Source organism: Erpetoichthys calabaricus, chromosome 2 (genome assembly GCF_900747795.2).
Source record: "Erpetoichthys calabaricus chromosome 2, fErpCal1.3, whole genome shotgun sequence".
NCBI lineage: Eukaryota > Metazoa > Chordata > Cladistia > Polypteriformes > Polypteridae > Erpetoichthys > Erpetoichthys calabaricus.
This window is the reverse complement of record NC_041395.2, coordinates 151,261,232-151,279,780: the sequence shown is the minus strand read 5'-3', so window position 1 is coordinate 151,279,780 and position 18,549 is coordinate 151,261,232. Positions and strand designations below refer to the sequence as shown.

Here is an 18,549-nt window from a genome sequence, read left to right as displayed (position 1 = left end):
ACGTTCTCGATGACAGATTTTGGTGGTTCCCAAGGGTAGCAGTTGATATTTAATGACCTCTTTTGCTTATCAGCACATGACAGACTGCCATTAAAGCACGTCCACTATGCAGGATGTGACGTCACCAATTACAATCACCAAGTAAATGTGATTATGCATAGCCAAGTAATTACATTTTAGAGATGCGCAGAGTTGATCAGTTTTTGTTAAGAAGTACGAAACAATACATTTATGCACACAATAAATTGTAGTTCAAGAATTGTGTTAAAAGAAATACATGATTGTGATAAAAAAAACAGACTCAGGGGACCAAAACATAGACAGGAACAGAAAAACATAGATCTAGATGGAAAAACGGAGGGCTGGTAACACAGCGGATTGGGACTCGTGTCGTAAAATAAAGTTCTACGTAACGCGAGCGCCGCTCGCGCTCAGCGACAATGACACAAGTAACGCAGATGGGGTGTATGCAACGACAAGAGGGGAATGTTTCTTCACAGTAGACAACCAATCATAGTCTTACTTTATACCAGAATTTTTTTTTTTCTTGAGTGCGGTGGTTGGTCGTGACACATGACTGCTAATATTTGCCCCAGGCTACCGGCCAACGATTGGTGTTTTGAATGTTGAAAGTTTTGAGCGGTTAATTAGTGGGTTGATGGTGTAAAACTTAAAATGGCTGGTTTCTTATGCTGTGGACGGATTTTAATCTGTTCTTTTGGTTCAATATTTTAATATACAGAATACTTTGTGAAAATTGTAGAGACTTAGAAGTGTAGTATTTATTCTCTAATTTTCATCGTGTCGATAGTTTGCTGCCGAAACTCCAAGGTAAGAAAAGCTACTTTTTGTTATTTTATTAATTCTTAAGCACTTTTCATTATTATCGTGGGCCTAGGTACTGTCGTATTTTTGTAAAATTTTCATATCGTTGATTTCTAAACGGGAAAAGTATATTTTTATAATTAACTTGTCTATTATAATAACGGACTCAAAATTTCCATGTTTTACTAAGCTGTCGAAATCCGGGCAACCTTAATTTTATTTTAACGAATTATTATATAATTTACAGTATATCTTGAGCATTTTCACTTCTGACATTTTAAATATTTAGTTGCTTAACTATGTTAAGCATCAACGTGGTTAAAAAGCCACAGTTTACGCGAATATTTTGTCCTTGTATGAATGAGTGTGGGCATCTGCAGGCACTTAATTTTTTGAAGCTCGTATGGTCACCAACCTTTTAAAAGGTTTAATTTGGTTTGCAGTTATAATCTCTTCATTTTCATTCTTAGCGTTTGACCCGAGCGACACTCAGGCTGTAAATACAGTGGTATAAGCGTTAGTTCCGAGTATCACTCTGGTAAAGTTATATAGTCGTGGCCAAAAATTTTCAGAATGACACAATTATTGGTTTTCACAAAGTTTGCTGCTTCATTGTTTTTAGATCATTTTGTCAGATGTTTCTATAGTATACTGAAGTATAATTTAAGCATTTCATAAGTTTCAAAGGCTTTTATTGATAATTACATTAAGTTTATGCAAAGAGTCAGTGTTTGCAGTGTTGGCCTTTCTTTTTTCAAGACCTCTGCAATCCGCCCTGGCATGCTGTCTTTTCGTAATACAGTGGAACCTCGAGATACGGTCACCTCTGTATACGAGAAATTCAAAATACGAGGAAAGTATGAGTGAAAAATTCAGATCTAAATGCGAGCATTGGCTCGCGTAACGAGCCACGAGCCAGGCTGTGGGTATAGCTCGCGGCTTAGCGAGGGGGCGTGGTAGCAGTTGCGAGCCGCGATCTGCGGTGTCTGCGTTTCTCACTTAAGTGCACAGGTGAGAAACTGCCCACATCCATGATTGTTCCTGTTGCTGATGGGCTGCAGCTGCCATGTCCTCCCCGCATATATAGAGAAGCGCGAGCCGGTTAACGGGGAGAAGTAGTAAAAGAAAAGAGAGGGGAGAGAGAGAGAGAGAGAGAGAGAGAGAGAGAGAGAGAGAGAGAGAGAGAGAGAGAGAGAGAGAGAGAGAGAGAAAAACGGAGGTTGCAGGCAGGCAGGCAGGCGAAGTCGGTGCGGGAGAGCGAGCGAGTGCAGGCTCGCGTGTAGCTGAACAGTGAGTTGAACAGGCGAGCCAAACAGCTGAAGCAGGACGGTGTAGAGAAGGTCAGCTGCATTAAGAGTGTCTCGCCTGTTGCAGAGCCCGCATGGGAGAAGCAGATGAGACGCTGAGGCTAACAGAGAAGAAGCACCGGGGATTGTCATCTGTTTTTTAAAGACTGCTTCCTGTTGACGTTTTAACAATCCTTTAACACGACGTTATTCTTGTGTATTTTAAACCTCCACTTCACAACTGTTTTAAGGATTATTTAATTAAAGACTTATTGAATGCTGTACTGCACTTTGGACACCTGTTTTGATTCTTTTAATAATCAGTTATTATTTACCAGTGTTATTTATTAAAGGTAGACTACAGTATATATAATTTATCAGTGTTATTTGTTAGGAAAATTGATTTTTATGTTAATATATTTGGGGTGCGGAATGGATTAACTGGATTTCCATTATTTTCAATGAGGAAGTTTGTTCTAGATACAAGAAATTCGCTAAACAAGCTCAGTGCTGGAACGAATTAAACTCGTATCTAGAGGTTCCACTGTACTGTATTAAGAACTAGGGGGCTCCGCCCCCTGCTCGCGTCGCTCGCCCACCCCCGTGTTCGGTTTACCGGATATACAATAATAATAATAATTCATTACATTTATATAGCGCTTTTCTCAGTACTCAAAGCGCTATCCACACAGGGAGGAACCGGGAAGCGAACCCACAATCTTCCACAGTCTCCTTACTGCAAAGCAGCAGCACTACCACTGCACCACCTGTGAGGACAATACAATATAATTTATTTTTGTATAGCCCAAAATCACACTAGAAGTGCCGTAATGGGCTTTAACAGGCCCTGCCTCCTGACAGGCCCCCAGCCATGACCCTCTAAGAAGACCAGAAAAAACTCCCAAAAAAAAAACCCTTGGAGGGAAAATATGGAAGAAACCTTGGGAAAGACAGTTCAAAGAGAGACCCCATGCCGGGTAGGTTGGGCATGCAGTGGGTGTCAAAAAGAAGGGGATCAATACAACACAGTACAATACACAGAACAGAATAAATCCTCAATACAGTATTAGAAGTACGGAGTAGAATTTCACATTAGATGATATCACATAATATGATTTGGATTTGTTTTAAGTTCTGGAGACCTCATTCATCAAGCTGCCTCCCCCATTTTGCCATTCCACATCTGAAATAGCGCTAATCCGATGAAAGGACCCCTCATTCCCACGTCCCCAGTCATCAGGGAAGACTTTACCTTAGGCAGGCAATCTACAATTTAAAGAGATTGTTATTTTTCTGGGAATTGTTACATATGCATTATTTTCATATTTACTTTAAAAACTTTTGTAAAAGCAATACTTGTCCTTTATTTTCGGTGGTTACATCTCTTTCTTGCCAGACATATAATGCTGCTCGTGTTGTGAAGGGGGGGGGCATCTGAATACACGCTAAGGATATGTCTTTGGATCATTTGCTGTCTTTCTGCTGCTTGGGAGCTGTCTCTTCTGCTTGTTGCATGTCGTTGTTTTAAGAGCTGGGAGCACATGATGCTTGTCAGCCAAAGCAATCCAACAACTGCTTGGTTAGAGGTCTGTGGACTCTTTTTAAATGATGGCTCACTGCCTGGTCTCGCGTGACATTGTGAAAACAAACCTTTTCCTTTATTTCTGGTCCCGGGCGTGGTTAAATTCTTTCTTGCAGGACGTATAACGCTGCTCATGTTGTCGGCGGGGGGGGCTGCTGTCGCGCTACAGCCGCTGTCATTTTTGCTACGGCCCTGGGACAATCTCTTGGCACCAAGACTCATGTTTACAGTCCCCGTGAGACACACTATGGCAAGTCTCGCAGGTCTTTTAAATGTCTTTTGAGAAGATCACGTATCGTAGCCTTGCTTTTGCTTCCCAGAAGATTTTTTTTATAAATAGAGAGATATTAACTTGGATTTTCTTTCCTCTAGTATTGATTCACTTTCATAATTTATCCACTTCTGAAGAACTGGTCCTACACTAATAACACTGGACTCTATGGTATTCTTAACTCCCTTGCTCCTTTAAAAAACTAGATCTGTTTCTCTCTTTTTCTGCTCCCTGGTTCACGCCGGAACTTTGGATTTTGAAAGGTAAAGGCCGGCAACTTCAACGGTTGTATAAAAAAACTGGACTCTTTGTTCACAAAGACATGTATAAAAACCATATACTAGGGATGCACCGATACCGAAACGGGTATCTGGTATCGGCCTCGATACCACATTTTCTAAAGTACTCGTACTCGTTAAAAGTCCCCCCGATACCGGGGACCGATACCACGGTCTGAGAAATGTCTATGTTTGAGCGGCGTGTAAGGGGTTAATCACAGGCGCCGAGTGCCCGCCCCCAGGCCCTGGCTGCAGCTCAGAGCGGGGAGAAGGCGAGGCGAGACATGTCAGCCGTGTGGAACTATTTCAAAGTGAATGAAGACGACAAAACAAAGGCGGACTGCAAATTGTGCTCAGCGAAATTGTCCAGAGGAGGCTCAAAAGGTAGCGCATTTAACACAAGTAATTTAATCAAGCACCTAAAATCCCAACATGACAACGAGTACAAAGAGTTTACCCACGCTTCTAAACCAACACAACCCACGCTGCAGCAAACTCTTGCAAGACGAGAGAAAATGTCCAGAGACAATCCACGTGCTGTGAAAATAACACAGGCAATTATCGAGTACATTGCATTGAGTGACCAGCCACTCTCGGAGGTAGAAAATGTGGGATTCCTGCGTCTCCTCCATGTTCTGGAGCCCAGATATGATGTCCCAAGCCGCCGCTACATGACTGACACGGAGCTGCCTAAACTACACGACTCCGTGAAAAAACATATCCACAGCCTACTGCAAGCCTCCTCTGCGTTTTGGACAAGCAGTGTTAGCCCCGTGTCGCTAATTAGCCTAACCTCCCAGTGGATAGACGAGAGTTTCTTGTTTTTTTTGTTAAATTATATGACTAAAGCTATTATACTCACATACTTTTTCCAGTAAAGGTAACACCAAGTCATTGTTTTCACTGCTTAATAATATCACACAACCCCCAGATTCTCTACCTTCTCACCTTTATTCAACTGATTTTTGTAATTCCCTTATGTCCTTTTTTAATGAAGAAATCCAGAGGATACAACAGTCTCTTGGTACAGATTCCTCCAGTACTTCATTTGAATTTTATCCACCTATTCACTCATTTTCCTCTTTTCAGCTTTCTACTTTCTCATAAATTTCAGATCTCGTCTGTAAGTCAAAGGCCCAGGGGTGCCCAATGCATCGATCACGATCGACCGGTAGATCGCAAAGGTAGTGCAGGTAGATCGCGTTGCGTTCAAAAAAAATTTTTTTTAACATTAGTCTATCATATATCCTCCCTATGGCATTTGTCACTTGATTGACATACAGGGCGGCCAGTCTGAGATCTCTTTTCTTCTAACACACTGGTCATCCCGCACGCACGATCAAACGCTTGAGCTACTGCAAAACTCCGGTTCTGATCTAGTTAGCCTTCCAATTTATATCGACTAAAGAAGGGATTAAAAAAAAAAAAATTGTTTGGGGAGGGTATGGGCTGGATGTGGAATTGGAAGAGGGTTTTTTTATTCACAATGTCACAATCGAAGTGCGTTTGTGTGATCTGTCAATCTATCATTGCTATTCCAAAGAAGGAAAATGTGGAAAGGCACTTTTGAACTGTTCATAAAAACTACAAAACTGACTTCCTTCCGAAAAGTGATCTGAGAAAGAGAAAGGAGAGGGAACTAAAATCGCAGTTAATCGGATAGCCTCCATTTTTCACGCGGCTGAATTCAAAAGCAAAGGCAGACACACCGAAGCATCGTTCCGGATGAGTCACTCAGCTTTACTTGAGCCAATCGCTACATTTAAGTGCTATCCATTTAGGGAAGATGTTGAGGGTGATTCACCCTTATCAAAAATTGCAACACTGTTTCACCTAAAACTCCTCTACAGTGGAGGATGAGATTTTGACACTACAGGATGACATTCAGCTGAAGTCTGGGGCCCTTGGACAGTTTTGGAACTTACTCACAGAGGAAAAGTACCCAAACATGAGGAAATATGCTACTCCTTGACTGCATTATTGGGCTCTACTTATTTATGTGAGTCAGCCTTTTCCCACATGAAGATTATTAAATCCAAATACTGTAGTGACCATAAATGTATTGAATTGTTATTGTGCCATAAAGGTTATTCAGTTATGCAAGGTACGACAGCATATATATTTTATGTATAAAGTATACTCAGTATATATTGGAAAACCGTGTTTATGCCCATCCACGCCAAAATCTTGATTGTGTGTTTCACATTAGTGTGGATGTGGCCTGAGACATAATGTTATGGATTGCTTGATATTGGTTTATAGTATTGTATATTATGACTCCCAGATATCTGGTGAAAGAATATGCTTATCGGAGGTGTGCATCAGGACTGGAAACCCATGAAAATCAACATGAAAGTTGTTGGTTCTGTAAATTTTGATTCCTTTAGGAAATAATTTGCTGTGAGCACTAAATAATGTGGGATGACAAGTTGCCAGGAATGTAACATTTTCTAGTAATACATAATAATGCTTTGAATACAATTAAAGGAAGTTCAATTCTGAGCACCTTGGTAGTCAAAGCATATCGAGAAACTGGAACAGGCAGATGTGCAAAGGGCATTCAATACTGTTTAGTTTAGGACTGTTTTGTGTGTGTGTTTTTTTTTTAAAGACTGTTTTTGGCAAGATTCAATTAGTTCACCTTCTCTCTATGTGAATCTAAAGCCATCTGAACTGTGTATAAAAACCCTCATGGCCAGACTAAGTTTTGTGTCAGAGGGATGCAAGATGTGCTTTCTCCTAATATTAGGCCAGAAAAAATAGAGAACCGAGTTGAACACAAGGGTCATATAAAGCAGATTTGTTTTCCTTAAAAATCCTTGGATTTTTTATTTATTTGGGAGAGGACTGCACCCGAGTTAATTAGAAAACACTAGTGAATGGGATTAGTTTAGCAGCTGTAGATGGCTTAAGAGTCGTGCACACAGCTCTAACATGCATTTAACCTAAATACATCCTCTGACTGCATTGGCATTCACTCTTTCTCTGTAACCTTTAACCTTTCATTTTCAGTTGAAGTATCTGTGTGGTGTCGTTTTTTTTTTTTTTGGCCGATGTGTTACCCACTATGCAAAGTGACATGGCACAGTTGGTGCTATAGACCGTCATCATTAAAGCACTTGAGATTGTGGCTTGCTTTGTCCAGTTGTTTGTGACTGGTTTTTATCTCTTTATTTTCTACTTTGTTCCCCCTAAATACTTCATTCTTTAACAGGAGAGAAACCAATAATTTCAGTTATTTGTGTTAAATGCATGTAAGGCTGTGAGTGCAAATGTTCATAGTCTTGTTTGTGTTTGTTTTATTTATATGTGCGTGTGTGTGTGTGAAATTTTACACTAGCACATGTTTTTTCTGTTTCTGAATTACTTATTTTGCTACAGAGCGAGCCATGGAGGAGTTATCAGGAAGCAATGCTTCTTTAAAGAAGATGTTTGAAAAGAAGGTGCAAGGGTTTGTTGATGAAGTGGAAAATAATCACATGGTCTGGTTACAAGAAATACTGGAAGAAGCTGCAAAGATGTTTTCTAGGTATGTACACATCTTGATAACATTTAATGCATTGGGCTGTACATTAGTCTATTTTTGCTAACTTTTTGGGGTTACAGAAAAAGTTGTAAGTTATAACATTGGTATCCTAGGAGAGAGCTCTTGTGTATTATTAAATTGAAAATTGGGCTAGTGTTAAATGTTGTACTGGTATACATTTTATTTATATAGTACATTGTCATACATGAAACTAGCTCATAGTGCTTTACAATACTAATAACTAAGCAGATTTGCAAAAAAGTAGAAGGTAAACAAGAAGTTAAACTAAACTTACAAAACTAATTATTAGTGGCCCATCTATAAATAGCAAAATAAAATAGCATTTTATCATTGTCAAGTCAAGTCAACTTTATTTATAAAGCACTTTACATACAACAGCCGCTGACCAAAGTGCTGAACAAAGACTAAAATAAATTTTAAACAAAAACAAAATAATAAATAAGTAAATAAAATACAATAAATAAAACTAATTAAAACATAGTAAAAACAACTAAACAGAGTTAAAACAGAGTAAAATCAATTTCTCACACAGGATCAAACGGCAAACCAAAAAGGTAAGTCTTAAGAGCAGACTTAAAAATGGGCAGTGAGGAGGCCTGTCTAATGTGGATCGGCAGTGAATTCCAGAGCCTTGGAGCCACAACGGAAAAAGCCCTATCCCCCCTGAGCTTTCGCTGTGCCCTAGGCACATCCAGAAGCAGCTGACCAGCTGATCTGAGTGAGCGGGAAGGAGAGTGTAGATGCAGCAGCTCAGCGAGGTAGGGCGGAGCAAGCCCATTTAAGGACTTAAAAACAAATAAAAGAATCTTAAAATGAACTCTAAACTGAACAGGCAGCCAGTGCAGTGAGGATAATACAGGTGTGATGTGCTCATTCTTTCGCGTGCCAGTTAAAAGGCGTGCAGCAGCATTTTGCACCAGCTGCAGCCGAGACAGGGTGGACTGGCTAACACCAACATACAACGAATTACAATAATCCAGCCGGGTTGTAATGAAGGCGTGGATTACTGTTGTAAATTGATCTTTGGAAAGAATGTTTTTTATCTTCGCCAAACGTCTTAGCTGAAAAAAACCAGATTTCACCACCACACTGATCTGACCGTCCAGTCTAAAATCGTCATCTATCTTAAAACCCAAATTTGTAATAACAGGCGTACCATATTGTGCAAGGGGACCCAAATCTACAGGAGCAGAAGTAGAAATAGACCCACTGGTGCCCCCAGGACCAAAAACTATAACCTATGTCTTATTTTCATTAAATTTTAAAAAGTTCACTGCCATCCAAGCTTTCACCTCTTCTAGGCACATAACCAAAGTTTGTATGGAGTAAGCATCCTTGCGTTTGAGAGGTTCATAAACCTGAGTATCGTCTGCATAACAATGGAAAGCAATTTTATGCTTTCTAAGAATAGAGCCAAGAGGCAGGAGATAAAAAGAAAATAGCAGAGGACCAAGTATGGAGCCTTGCGGAACCCCACAAAGAACACAATTACTGTAACTGTTTTTAGGTACAATGAAAAAGGCACCTACTGCAATAGTCATGTCTGTCCGCAAACAGTTGTTGGGCAGGGGAGTAATGCAATTATATTACACATTACTTACAAAATATAACTACATGTATTTTATAATAAGTAGCTGTAAAACATACCGTAATTGTGTTACTTTTTCTTGTTTTGTTTGAAAAACTGCACATTTTGCTGGCTAGTATTTGTTGAAAATCTTAAGCAGATCTGTGAATCTTCATTCACTACTACTCTCATTCAGGTCATAATGATACTGTAACATAAACCTGGATTCAGTTTTTTTATTTTATTATGCAGCTTTTAGTGCTTCTTATTTTAAACCTCAATTGTTCATTAGGATGTCGGTTGTAGCATTTGGTACAGTAGAACATAAAATAGTCTGCATTGCAGCTTAACTGTACTGGTCAACATCTTCTCAGTTAATAAAATACATTGAGTCCTCCAATGTGAGTCCCTTGAAGATCTGAGGTATGATTGAGCACTGGCTGCTATGCCACCAGATCACACTTGTTCAACATATGATTATCAAATAACTGGATTAAAACTAAATTGACAGTGTATTAATAGGTTTCTTTCATTATATTGTATGCAGCACACTCTTTTGACTAGGTGTGCTTTTGTGCTGTACAAAAGATCTGCATACCATCCACTGAATTTGCTTTTTGCCTTACACTTTGTGTAACCACTAGCTCCCTGTGCCCCTGAACTGGGCAGATTAAATTCATCCCTCTACACATGCATACTTATAACTTTTCTTTACTTCTTCTCACTAGATTGCACACTATTTATGTAATTAACTTCTTCACTAGTCACCACACAACCAGAGCATGCACGTACACAATGTTACTGCCCCCAGTAGGCAACATCTTTGGAAAAAAAAAAATTATGCTTTTGTAATTTTGAGTTGTGCAAATAAGCTCCCATAGTAAAACAGTAAAACTTTAAAAAAAAAAAAAAAAAAGTCTCCTTCAATACTCCATCACTGACTGGGGACCCAAGTTATTTCTTACAGACAATGTGGGGCATTTTTTTGTGTTGAAACTTGGCACACCTGTTCTTCAAGGATATTTGTGTGCAGAGTTAAATTTTCTTTCAGGTCTTTCTTACAGCACACTGTACACATTTTAAAAATTTTGAAATCTTTCACTGAATACATTGGAAAATTTCTGAACTTGCTTCTCTGTTTAACTTCAACTGGTTCATTTACGAGCTGCTGAATGTGCTGGGATCAGATGTAGGTGGGGTTAGATGACTAAGTATTACCATATAAGAAAGGTTTGACATTAAATGTGTAGTTACTCAGTTCGCTAATAATGATTCTTTATTTGTTCGTTACTGTAGTAATGACATTGTACAGTAACAAACAAGGCAGTTACTTTCCCTTATTGTGCTAGAATGCATGGGTATTGCTTTTTTTTATATAACAAACTGGGACATCTGCCACTGCTCCTTTCTTGGCTTGTCTGTGCAGCTGCCCTGTGTCATGTGAGAATTGCATTCATAGGAGCTCACTTTGCTCCTTGAAATTTAAGCAGTTAGGTGACATAATAGTCATATCCATTAAAGTTAAATATTTAAGCAACTGAAGTTATGTAGAAATATATGAAGGATGGCAGAGTAACTAAACATGTAATTGTTTTTTCCACTTCAGTAAAAACTTCACTGCTGCATTATATAAAGATTATTATCAGTATTTCTTTGACACTAATATATCAGCAAAGTATCACAAAGATCTGCTAATCTATTATATTCGGAAGCAGCAAACAATCCCAAAGAAATTGTAACTATAGTCAGATACAGACCTTCCACTTACAGCATGTAACAATAGCACATGAATCTTCTTATTTGAGTTGGAATCTGCTGTCTTTGAAAGCAATTTTAGTTACATTATAATGTAAAATGGGTATGTACGCAGCTAGAAAAAAAAGCTTAAATTTCAAACCTGTTAACCAAGTTTTCGGCCATATGTACATTTTCTTGTTGTTTTGTTTTATGAATCCAACTGTGGAAGATTACATGTTGCACAATGTTATAATTTATCGTGTTTTTTAATATATATAACCCTTTGCAGGGCACACTTTCTTGCTCATCCTTATTCATTCCTGGCCAATTTAAACCTGCATTTAACCTGACTGTCGCATCCTTTTAGGTGTACTTGGGCTTGCAGTACCTGTAGATTTCTGTAACTATGAGGCAGTAGTGCTGCCCTCTGCCTCCTTTATTTCTTATAGGTGAATCAGTTAATAGCTTCATTGTTGTTGTAGCTGTACGGTGTCTATGATAACAGGTATTATGTTGTACATACTTGATGCTAAATATGTCCCACCAGTGAGTTTTACATCTACATCTTAAAAGATGTAATTTCTAAATAATTTTATTATCTGCACATTAATAATGTTTACATGCAAGTAACTTTTCCTCTCAGGAAATTCTTGGGAGAAAAATATATATAGAATCCATTATGGAGGCAAGATGGCAAGGGCAACCACAGAGGGTGTGTCAGATATTATAAGGACTAGTTTATAAGCAAAAGCACTGCAGATTTGAGGCAAGACAGTACTCACTGTGTTTTTCATATAACCAGTTTCAACATATCTTTGATATACCATAAACAGAAATAAGTAAACTGCTATTTAAGTTTCTGGGAGACCCACAACAGCCTTGATGAGTTTCTTTCCACGAATCTTAAGTATGCATCCTTTATGTAATGGTACATTCATTCAAACATTCATTTAAATATTTTTTTTTTCAGGGTTTGTAAAAAATCTTGACATTGACTTTTTTCTTAAGAGCAACGCTGTGAGTGATAAGGACAGTAAGTGCTTTATATCTATATGAAATGTCACATTGCACAATGAAATGTGTGCTTTGTGATATGCAACTCGTGACCTGTAAATTGTCAGTAGTTAATTTTAATACATAATGTTGTAGTTTGAATATTTGGCAATTGCATAATCTGATGCTTTTCTTATCAGTAATTTCAGTGAAGAGCCAGAACTGATGCCTAAGACACCAACACAGAAAAAAAGAGAAAAAAAGAAGAGATCTTTCTTTGGAAGAGATGAAAATCAGATTCCTAGTAGAAAGAGGTGAAAGCAGACAATTTTTATTTATAGTAGTAGTGATACTTTATTTTATAACTTGTTTATGTGTTATAAAGCATAACAGCATTACTTTTTAAATGTTTGTATAATGTAGCAATTTTTTGTAAAGATATTTAAACATTGTACCTATTTAAAAAGAGAAAAAATGCACAACATTATGTCCATGTGCTACCTGTATCTGTTTATTGTATGGAAATTCCTGTGCTCTGATCCAACAAATCCTTTGCACTGTGCACACTTTTTACTGTTGTATAAAGTGGCATTTTTCTTTAATCATATAATTTTGTGTGTGTTTGGAGAATCCAAATTTCACAGCTTTGGACACTTGGAGGGTAGACAAAAAGGGCATCATTTATTTATACAGTGCCTTCCAATAAAGGGTATACTTCAAGGTGCTTTACAAATGGTCATAAGTGGAACCCAAGAAAAACCATTAACAAATAAACAGTTGCACTAAGGGTCAGATGGTCTATAGGGAAAGTAAACAAAAATCAGTGGAGAAACAAATCTTTTGAGGTCCCATGTCTAAAAACCTGTCCAGGCTGGGTTTTCTTTCATATATCTAAAATACAAAAAAAAAGAAAAGAAAGACAGTCTGTGCAGACGTCCTCAGCATTCTTCTTGTTTCCACAAGCCTCAGGATATTTGGTCCAAATGGTGGTGGCACAGGGACAACACCAGATACTAAGGACTGAAACAAATAAAATGTGCTTAATCTCAAATTTTAACAGATCTCCAGTTTATAAAAAATTAAGTTGTAACACATGATTTAAATGACTCTTCCACTTCAGCCTGCTGTATCTCTAGAGATAGTTCAAATGCGCCAAAAATATGGAATACTTTAAAAACAGTCTCACCACTTTTATATTTTGCTCTTGAAGTAGATATATGAAGGTGCAATATTATTCAAAACCTTTTAAATAATTAGCAGTATTTTAAAATAAGTTCTGAAAGACAAATTCTAATACTGGTGCAAGTTCAATAGATTTGTTCTTGTTAGCTAAGATTCTTGCTGCTGCATTCTAAGCCACCTTTTTTTTCTATTCAATCTACAGTGGAACCTCGGTTTGCGAGCATAATTCGTTCTGGAAACGTGCTCGTAGTCCAAAGCACTCGTATATCAAAGTGAATTTCCCCATAAGAAATAATGGAAACTCAGATGATTTGTTCCACAACCCAAAACTATTCATATAAAAAGGATTAATACAAAATATAAAGTAAAAATACCTAAAACAAATTAACCTGCACTTTACCTTTGAAAAGAATCATGGCTGGTGTGAGTGAGTTTCTAAACTCTTGTGGGATTCCACCCAACACGCGGAAGAGCGTCCCAAAGCAATCGCAGTCTCCCAGCGCTGTAGCAGTTTGCCGTAAAAGTGAACCCGAAAAGATCGCGGACATGCTATAAGCGCCTGCCGTCAATGGGTGATACAAGGAACATTATAAATGTACAGGGTCCTGCCTGACTGCTGTGTCTGTTTCAAGCTGAATAAAGCTGGTGTTGCTAAAGTACTGAGACTCAGCTTTGTGTTTTAGTGTGCAAGACGGGGACTCGTACGTCACAGCACACACGCATGCACGAGCACACACACACGAGCGTGCGCACACACATACACAAGCGCACGCACACACAGTCACAATGCTAATGCTGTAGTAAACAGTATACACTCGTATGGATGTTTACTATGAGTGAGGCACGCCGACTCAGACGGAGAATAGGAGACGATTGCCCACAATCCCGCAGCGAGAGAGGGAAGAACCATCAGCTCAGTTGTGATCACATGACGCTCAGCAGACAAAGCGTATACATACTACTCGTACTGCAAGACCTTGCTCGTTTATCAAGTCAAAATTTATTAAAAATTTTTGCTCGTCTTGCAAAACACTCATAAAAACCAAGTTACTAGCAAACCGAGGTTCCACTGTATTTAAATATTTTTTATAGCAGACCTGTTAGGAGTGCATTGCAGTAATATAAACAACTAAAGACAAAAGCATGCATCAACTGTTTTGCATCTTCTAAAGACCTAAAGGATGTGTGTCATATTTCTTAAAAGGAAAAAATGCAGTTTTGGTGACATAATTAATACCAGGGTCCCAGACTAAAAAAATAATTGGGAGCAAATGGCTCACAAAATTAAACACTTAGGAGTCAAATTTCTTTTGTAGTCTCCAAATTACAAAAACAAACTAGTTCATAGTAGCAAAGACTTTCTGTGTCATCTGTTCTGTGCCTGTAGGTCTGCTTGGATCTTTTATAGGTTGATTGGTACATTTCTCCATTGTCACCAACCACTGACTGGTCACTGGTCTATTTCTCTATTGTCACCAACCACTGACTGGTCACTGGTCTTTTACTCAGACTTTAAAAATATATATTATACAGTAATCCCTCGCTATATCGCGCTTCGCCTTTCGCGGCTTCACTCTATCGCTGATTTTATATGTAAGCATATTTAAATATATATCGCGGATTTTTTGCTGGTTCGCGGATTTCTGTGGACAATGGGTCTTTTAATTTCTGGTACATGCTTCCTTAGTTGGTTTGCCCAGTTGATTTCATACAAGGGACGCTATTGGCAGATGGCTGAGAAGCTACCCAACGTACTTCTCTCTCTCTCTCTCTCGCGCTGACTTTCTCTGATCCTGATGTAGGGGGATTGAGCAGGGGGGCTGTTCGCACACCTAGACGATACGGACGCTCGTCAAAAAATGCTGAAAGATTATCTTCACTTTGCTCCCTTCTGTGTAGGTGCTTCGCATACTTAAAAGCACGAAGGGGACGTATTGATTTTTGGTTGTTTGCTTTTATCTGTCTCTCTCTTTCTCTGCTCCTGACGGAGGAGGTGTGAGCTGCCGCCTTCAACTGCTTTGTGCCGCGGTGCTTCGCATACTTAAAAGCCAAACAGCCCTTTTGATTTGTTTGCTTTTCTGTATCTCTCTGACATTATCTGCTCCTGATGCGCACTCCTTTTAAGAGGAAGATATGTTTGCATTAAGAGGAAGATATGTTTGCATTCTTTTAATTGTGAGACGGAACTGTCATCTCTGTCTTGTCATGGAGCACAGTTTAAACTTTTGAGAAAGAGACAAATGTTTGTTTGCAGTGTTTGAATAAAGTTCCTGTCTCTCTACAACTTCCTGTGTTTCTGTGCAAATCTGTGACCCAAGCATGACAATTTAAAAATAACCATATAAACATATGGTTTCTACTTCGCGGATTTTCACCTTTCGCGGGGGGGTCTGGAACGCAACCCCCGCGATGGAGGAGGGATTACTGTACTTTGTTAGAAGATGAAAACTATATACAGTCTCAACTTTATTGTCTGTTAGGTTCTGAGTCCGTATCATTGGCCATCAAAATATCATTATCACTTAGGGCCTTATAATGTGACCCTGAATAAACCTTCCAATGCTGAGACAATAAATTGTGCAGTTTTAATCTTAGCTGTTTTGTGCAGAAATACAGAACATTCTAGATACCTGTTTATTAAGATGACTTCTCACAAACTACTTTAAGACATGTCAGCAAACTGGCCTTTGATCAGAAATTTGAGCACTATCCACTTAGTCTGGACAATCACAATATGCACAAATTTGATCTTACTACCAATTAGGTCTACATTATTTAATATAGGTTTTGTGTTTCATATTCCGTATTTACGAACAAACATACAGAGACTTATTATATTAAGGTGTATATATAGGTGTAATTCTGCCCCAAGGATAACTTTGCTATTTATGTGGCTCACAAACAATATCCTGTCCTAGACCAGCAATAAAAATGGGAGACTATAGCAAGGCGGGCTTCTATAACTTACAAACAGGAACTGGTAGAGAGTACAGCTGTGCAGTCATAAACTGCATATGTGCTGTGCGGTAGCAGTTCTGCTTATGTACTTAGTTTAAACCATTTTTTATCACTAAACAATACCTTATACAGAGGCATTCTTAAAACTAGATTTAAGATATCACACATCTTGGACACTTAAAATATTCCAGCAGTTCTTACCTAAATAGACAAGTATTTCCAAATAAGGTATATTTTGCATGTAATTGGTTATTTCACAAAGATACGTTATTCCCTTTATATGTGAAAAGTAAGCTTTTTAAATGTTCTGCTCTTTCTTAAAAATGTTGTGCATCATCCTGATATAAACACTTATAAGTCTTCTCCCTACATCATTCCCAATGCTCCAAAAATTAAGGTGATCTTTGAATAAAAAATCCTGGAAATTAGTCCCTTATTCTTTGTGGTTCAGTTTTGTCATATCCTTTTTGATAACCAACTTTTGGTCGATCCCTTGAAAAATTTCTCTCCTCTGTTAATATCAGTCCCAGCAGATATATGGTCAACACTGTACTGGTTTTACTTTCAGTCAAATCATAAGCTGCTTTTATCATTTTTCACTATAAAGATAACCATTAATTGTGGTGAAATAGTTGCTTACAAGGAAAACTAATCCAATCCAATGTTGGCATAAAGCAGAGGCTATGCTATCAACACTTGGCACAAGTTAGTAAATAGCCCTGAATGGGGTGACAACCATACAGCAGAGCCCACTCATGCACACATCCATACAAGGCCAGTTTGAAGTTGCCAGTTACCTAGCACAGATATCTTTTGCAATGTCATAAGAAAATCCCTGCAGAACATGCAAACTTTCTATGCCTGGTGGTTATTCAATTGGATTGAACCCAGGATGCTCCATCTGTGAGGAATCTGGATTTAACATTCTGCTCCCCAGCTAACAAATTATTTTAGTTCATTTGAAACTGAGGTACAATTTAACTATATGGCAACCTTCAAGTATTAAGTATTCTCACAAATTTAATTTTGAAAAAGGCAGTTATTGTGCTTCCTATTATATTAAAAATATCTGCATGCTTTACCATTCTGAAAATTGTGGGCAAGTGTCTTAGTAAATGAGAATCACATTTATCAGACGGAGTAGAATGTTCTCTATCTAACCAAATTTACCCTTAGCTACGCTGGCTTGCTTAGAGCTGCTGAAACAAATTAGTTTTGTATTACTTGTTTTTAATAATTAAAGCAGTATGGCACAGTTATGTGAGTTTTAAAAAGATTAGGTATACTGTATTTAACAGTAAAATGTCCTCCATTGTAAAGTGAGATGTGTTTGCATACTTCGCCTTAAACCGTGTCTATACAGTGTGGTTGTTGGACTTTGCCAAAGGTACTTCTGTTTTTTTTTCTCTCCTGTTTATAATATTTGGAGAATAATTGGTTTGGGAATCTAGAAGTTGCATATCTCCTGTTTTGCAGATTTCTTCAGTTTATCTGACAATGGTTCCCATTGCATTCTGGAGGGTTGTATCAGGTATGGCCCACTAAGGTGGAGGAAATAACACTGCATGTGCCAAAGAGATTAGATATCTCAACTGGCATGAATTCTTCATGAGGAGCTAGATTGTAGTTGATTTGAGTAAGATGCCTGATCACTGGTCAGTAAAGTTTGTGTGTTGCAATGGCAGTCTTGATCAGGAAAAGCAGAATGAAAATTATCATGTAATCCTGTCTGAATCTCTCATTGTACAGGTGTCTAATTTCCTGACTTGTTGTAGTCCAAAAAGGAGCTCCCAGTTTACTTAGGTGTGCACACTGGTCATACTTTATACTAGTAGTGCTAGTAGAAGATCTGAGAATTTTTTTGCTCATATTGGTATTTTATCACTTAAAAGAGAAACATGTAGTAAATTATTAGAAATGTGCAATTAAAAAAGGAGAGAGTGTCAAGTGCACTTAAGGCTGAAATGATTCCTTAAAGAAGCTGCCTCTGAAACAAGGCATTCAGTTATGCAATAGATTTCTGCAGGTAGAATGAGAATTAATGCAGTTGCGTGCTACATGGCAAAAGTCACGGCCTACATAGCTCAGTCCCTTGTGTCCTTGAAAATATTTCACTCCAGGGAAAGGTTGCTGGAAAAATAGTTGGGAATGACATTTTTCAGAAGGGTGTCAAGTTCAGTGGTTACATGCTTTGGGCATTAACTGAAAGTAGAAAAGGTTAATATGCTGGTATTCCTGGCTATGAAAGGAATTAGACAAAGGAAAATTAGCTGTATGTTATGTTTGTATAGTCAAATACTGTAAAAAATAATTGTAAAGGTCT

At 38.2% G+C, this 18,549-nt stretch overlaps 1 protein-coding gene across 1 annotated transcript in view; it reads left to right on the top strand.

The window, feature by feature from the left end:
- Positions 1–583: 583 nt before the first annotated feature.
- LOC114645444 (inner centromere protein-like) overlaps positions 584–18,549 on the top strand; it is a 72,738-nt gene continuing 54,772 nt past the window's right edge. The window contains exons 1-3 of the mRNA XM_051923030.1: positions 584–831; positions 7,624–7,771; positions 12,287–12,400. Of these exons, the coding sequence (XP_051778990.1) occupies positions 7,632–7,771; positions 12,287–12,400 (254 nt within the window). The 5' untranslated portion in view covers positions 584–831; positions 7,624–7,631. The remainder of the gene's footprint in view (positions 832–7,623; positions 7,772–12,286; positions 12,401–18,549) is intronic.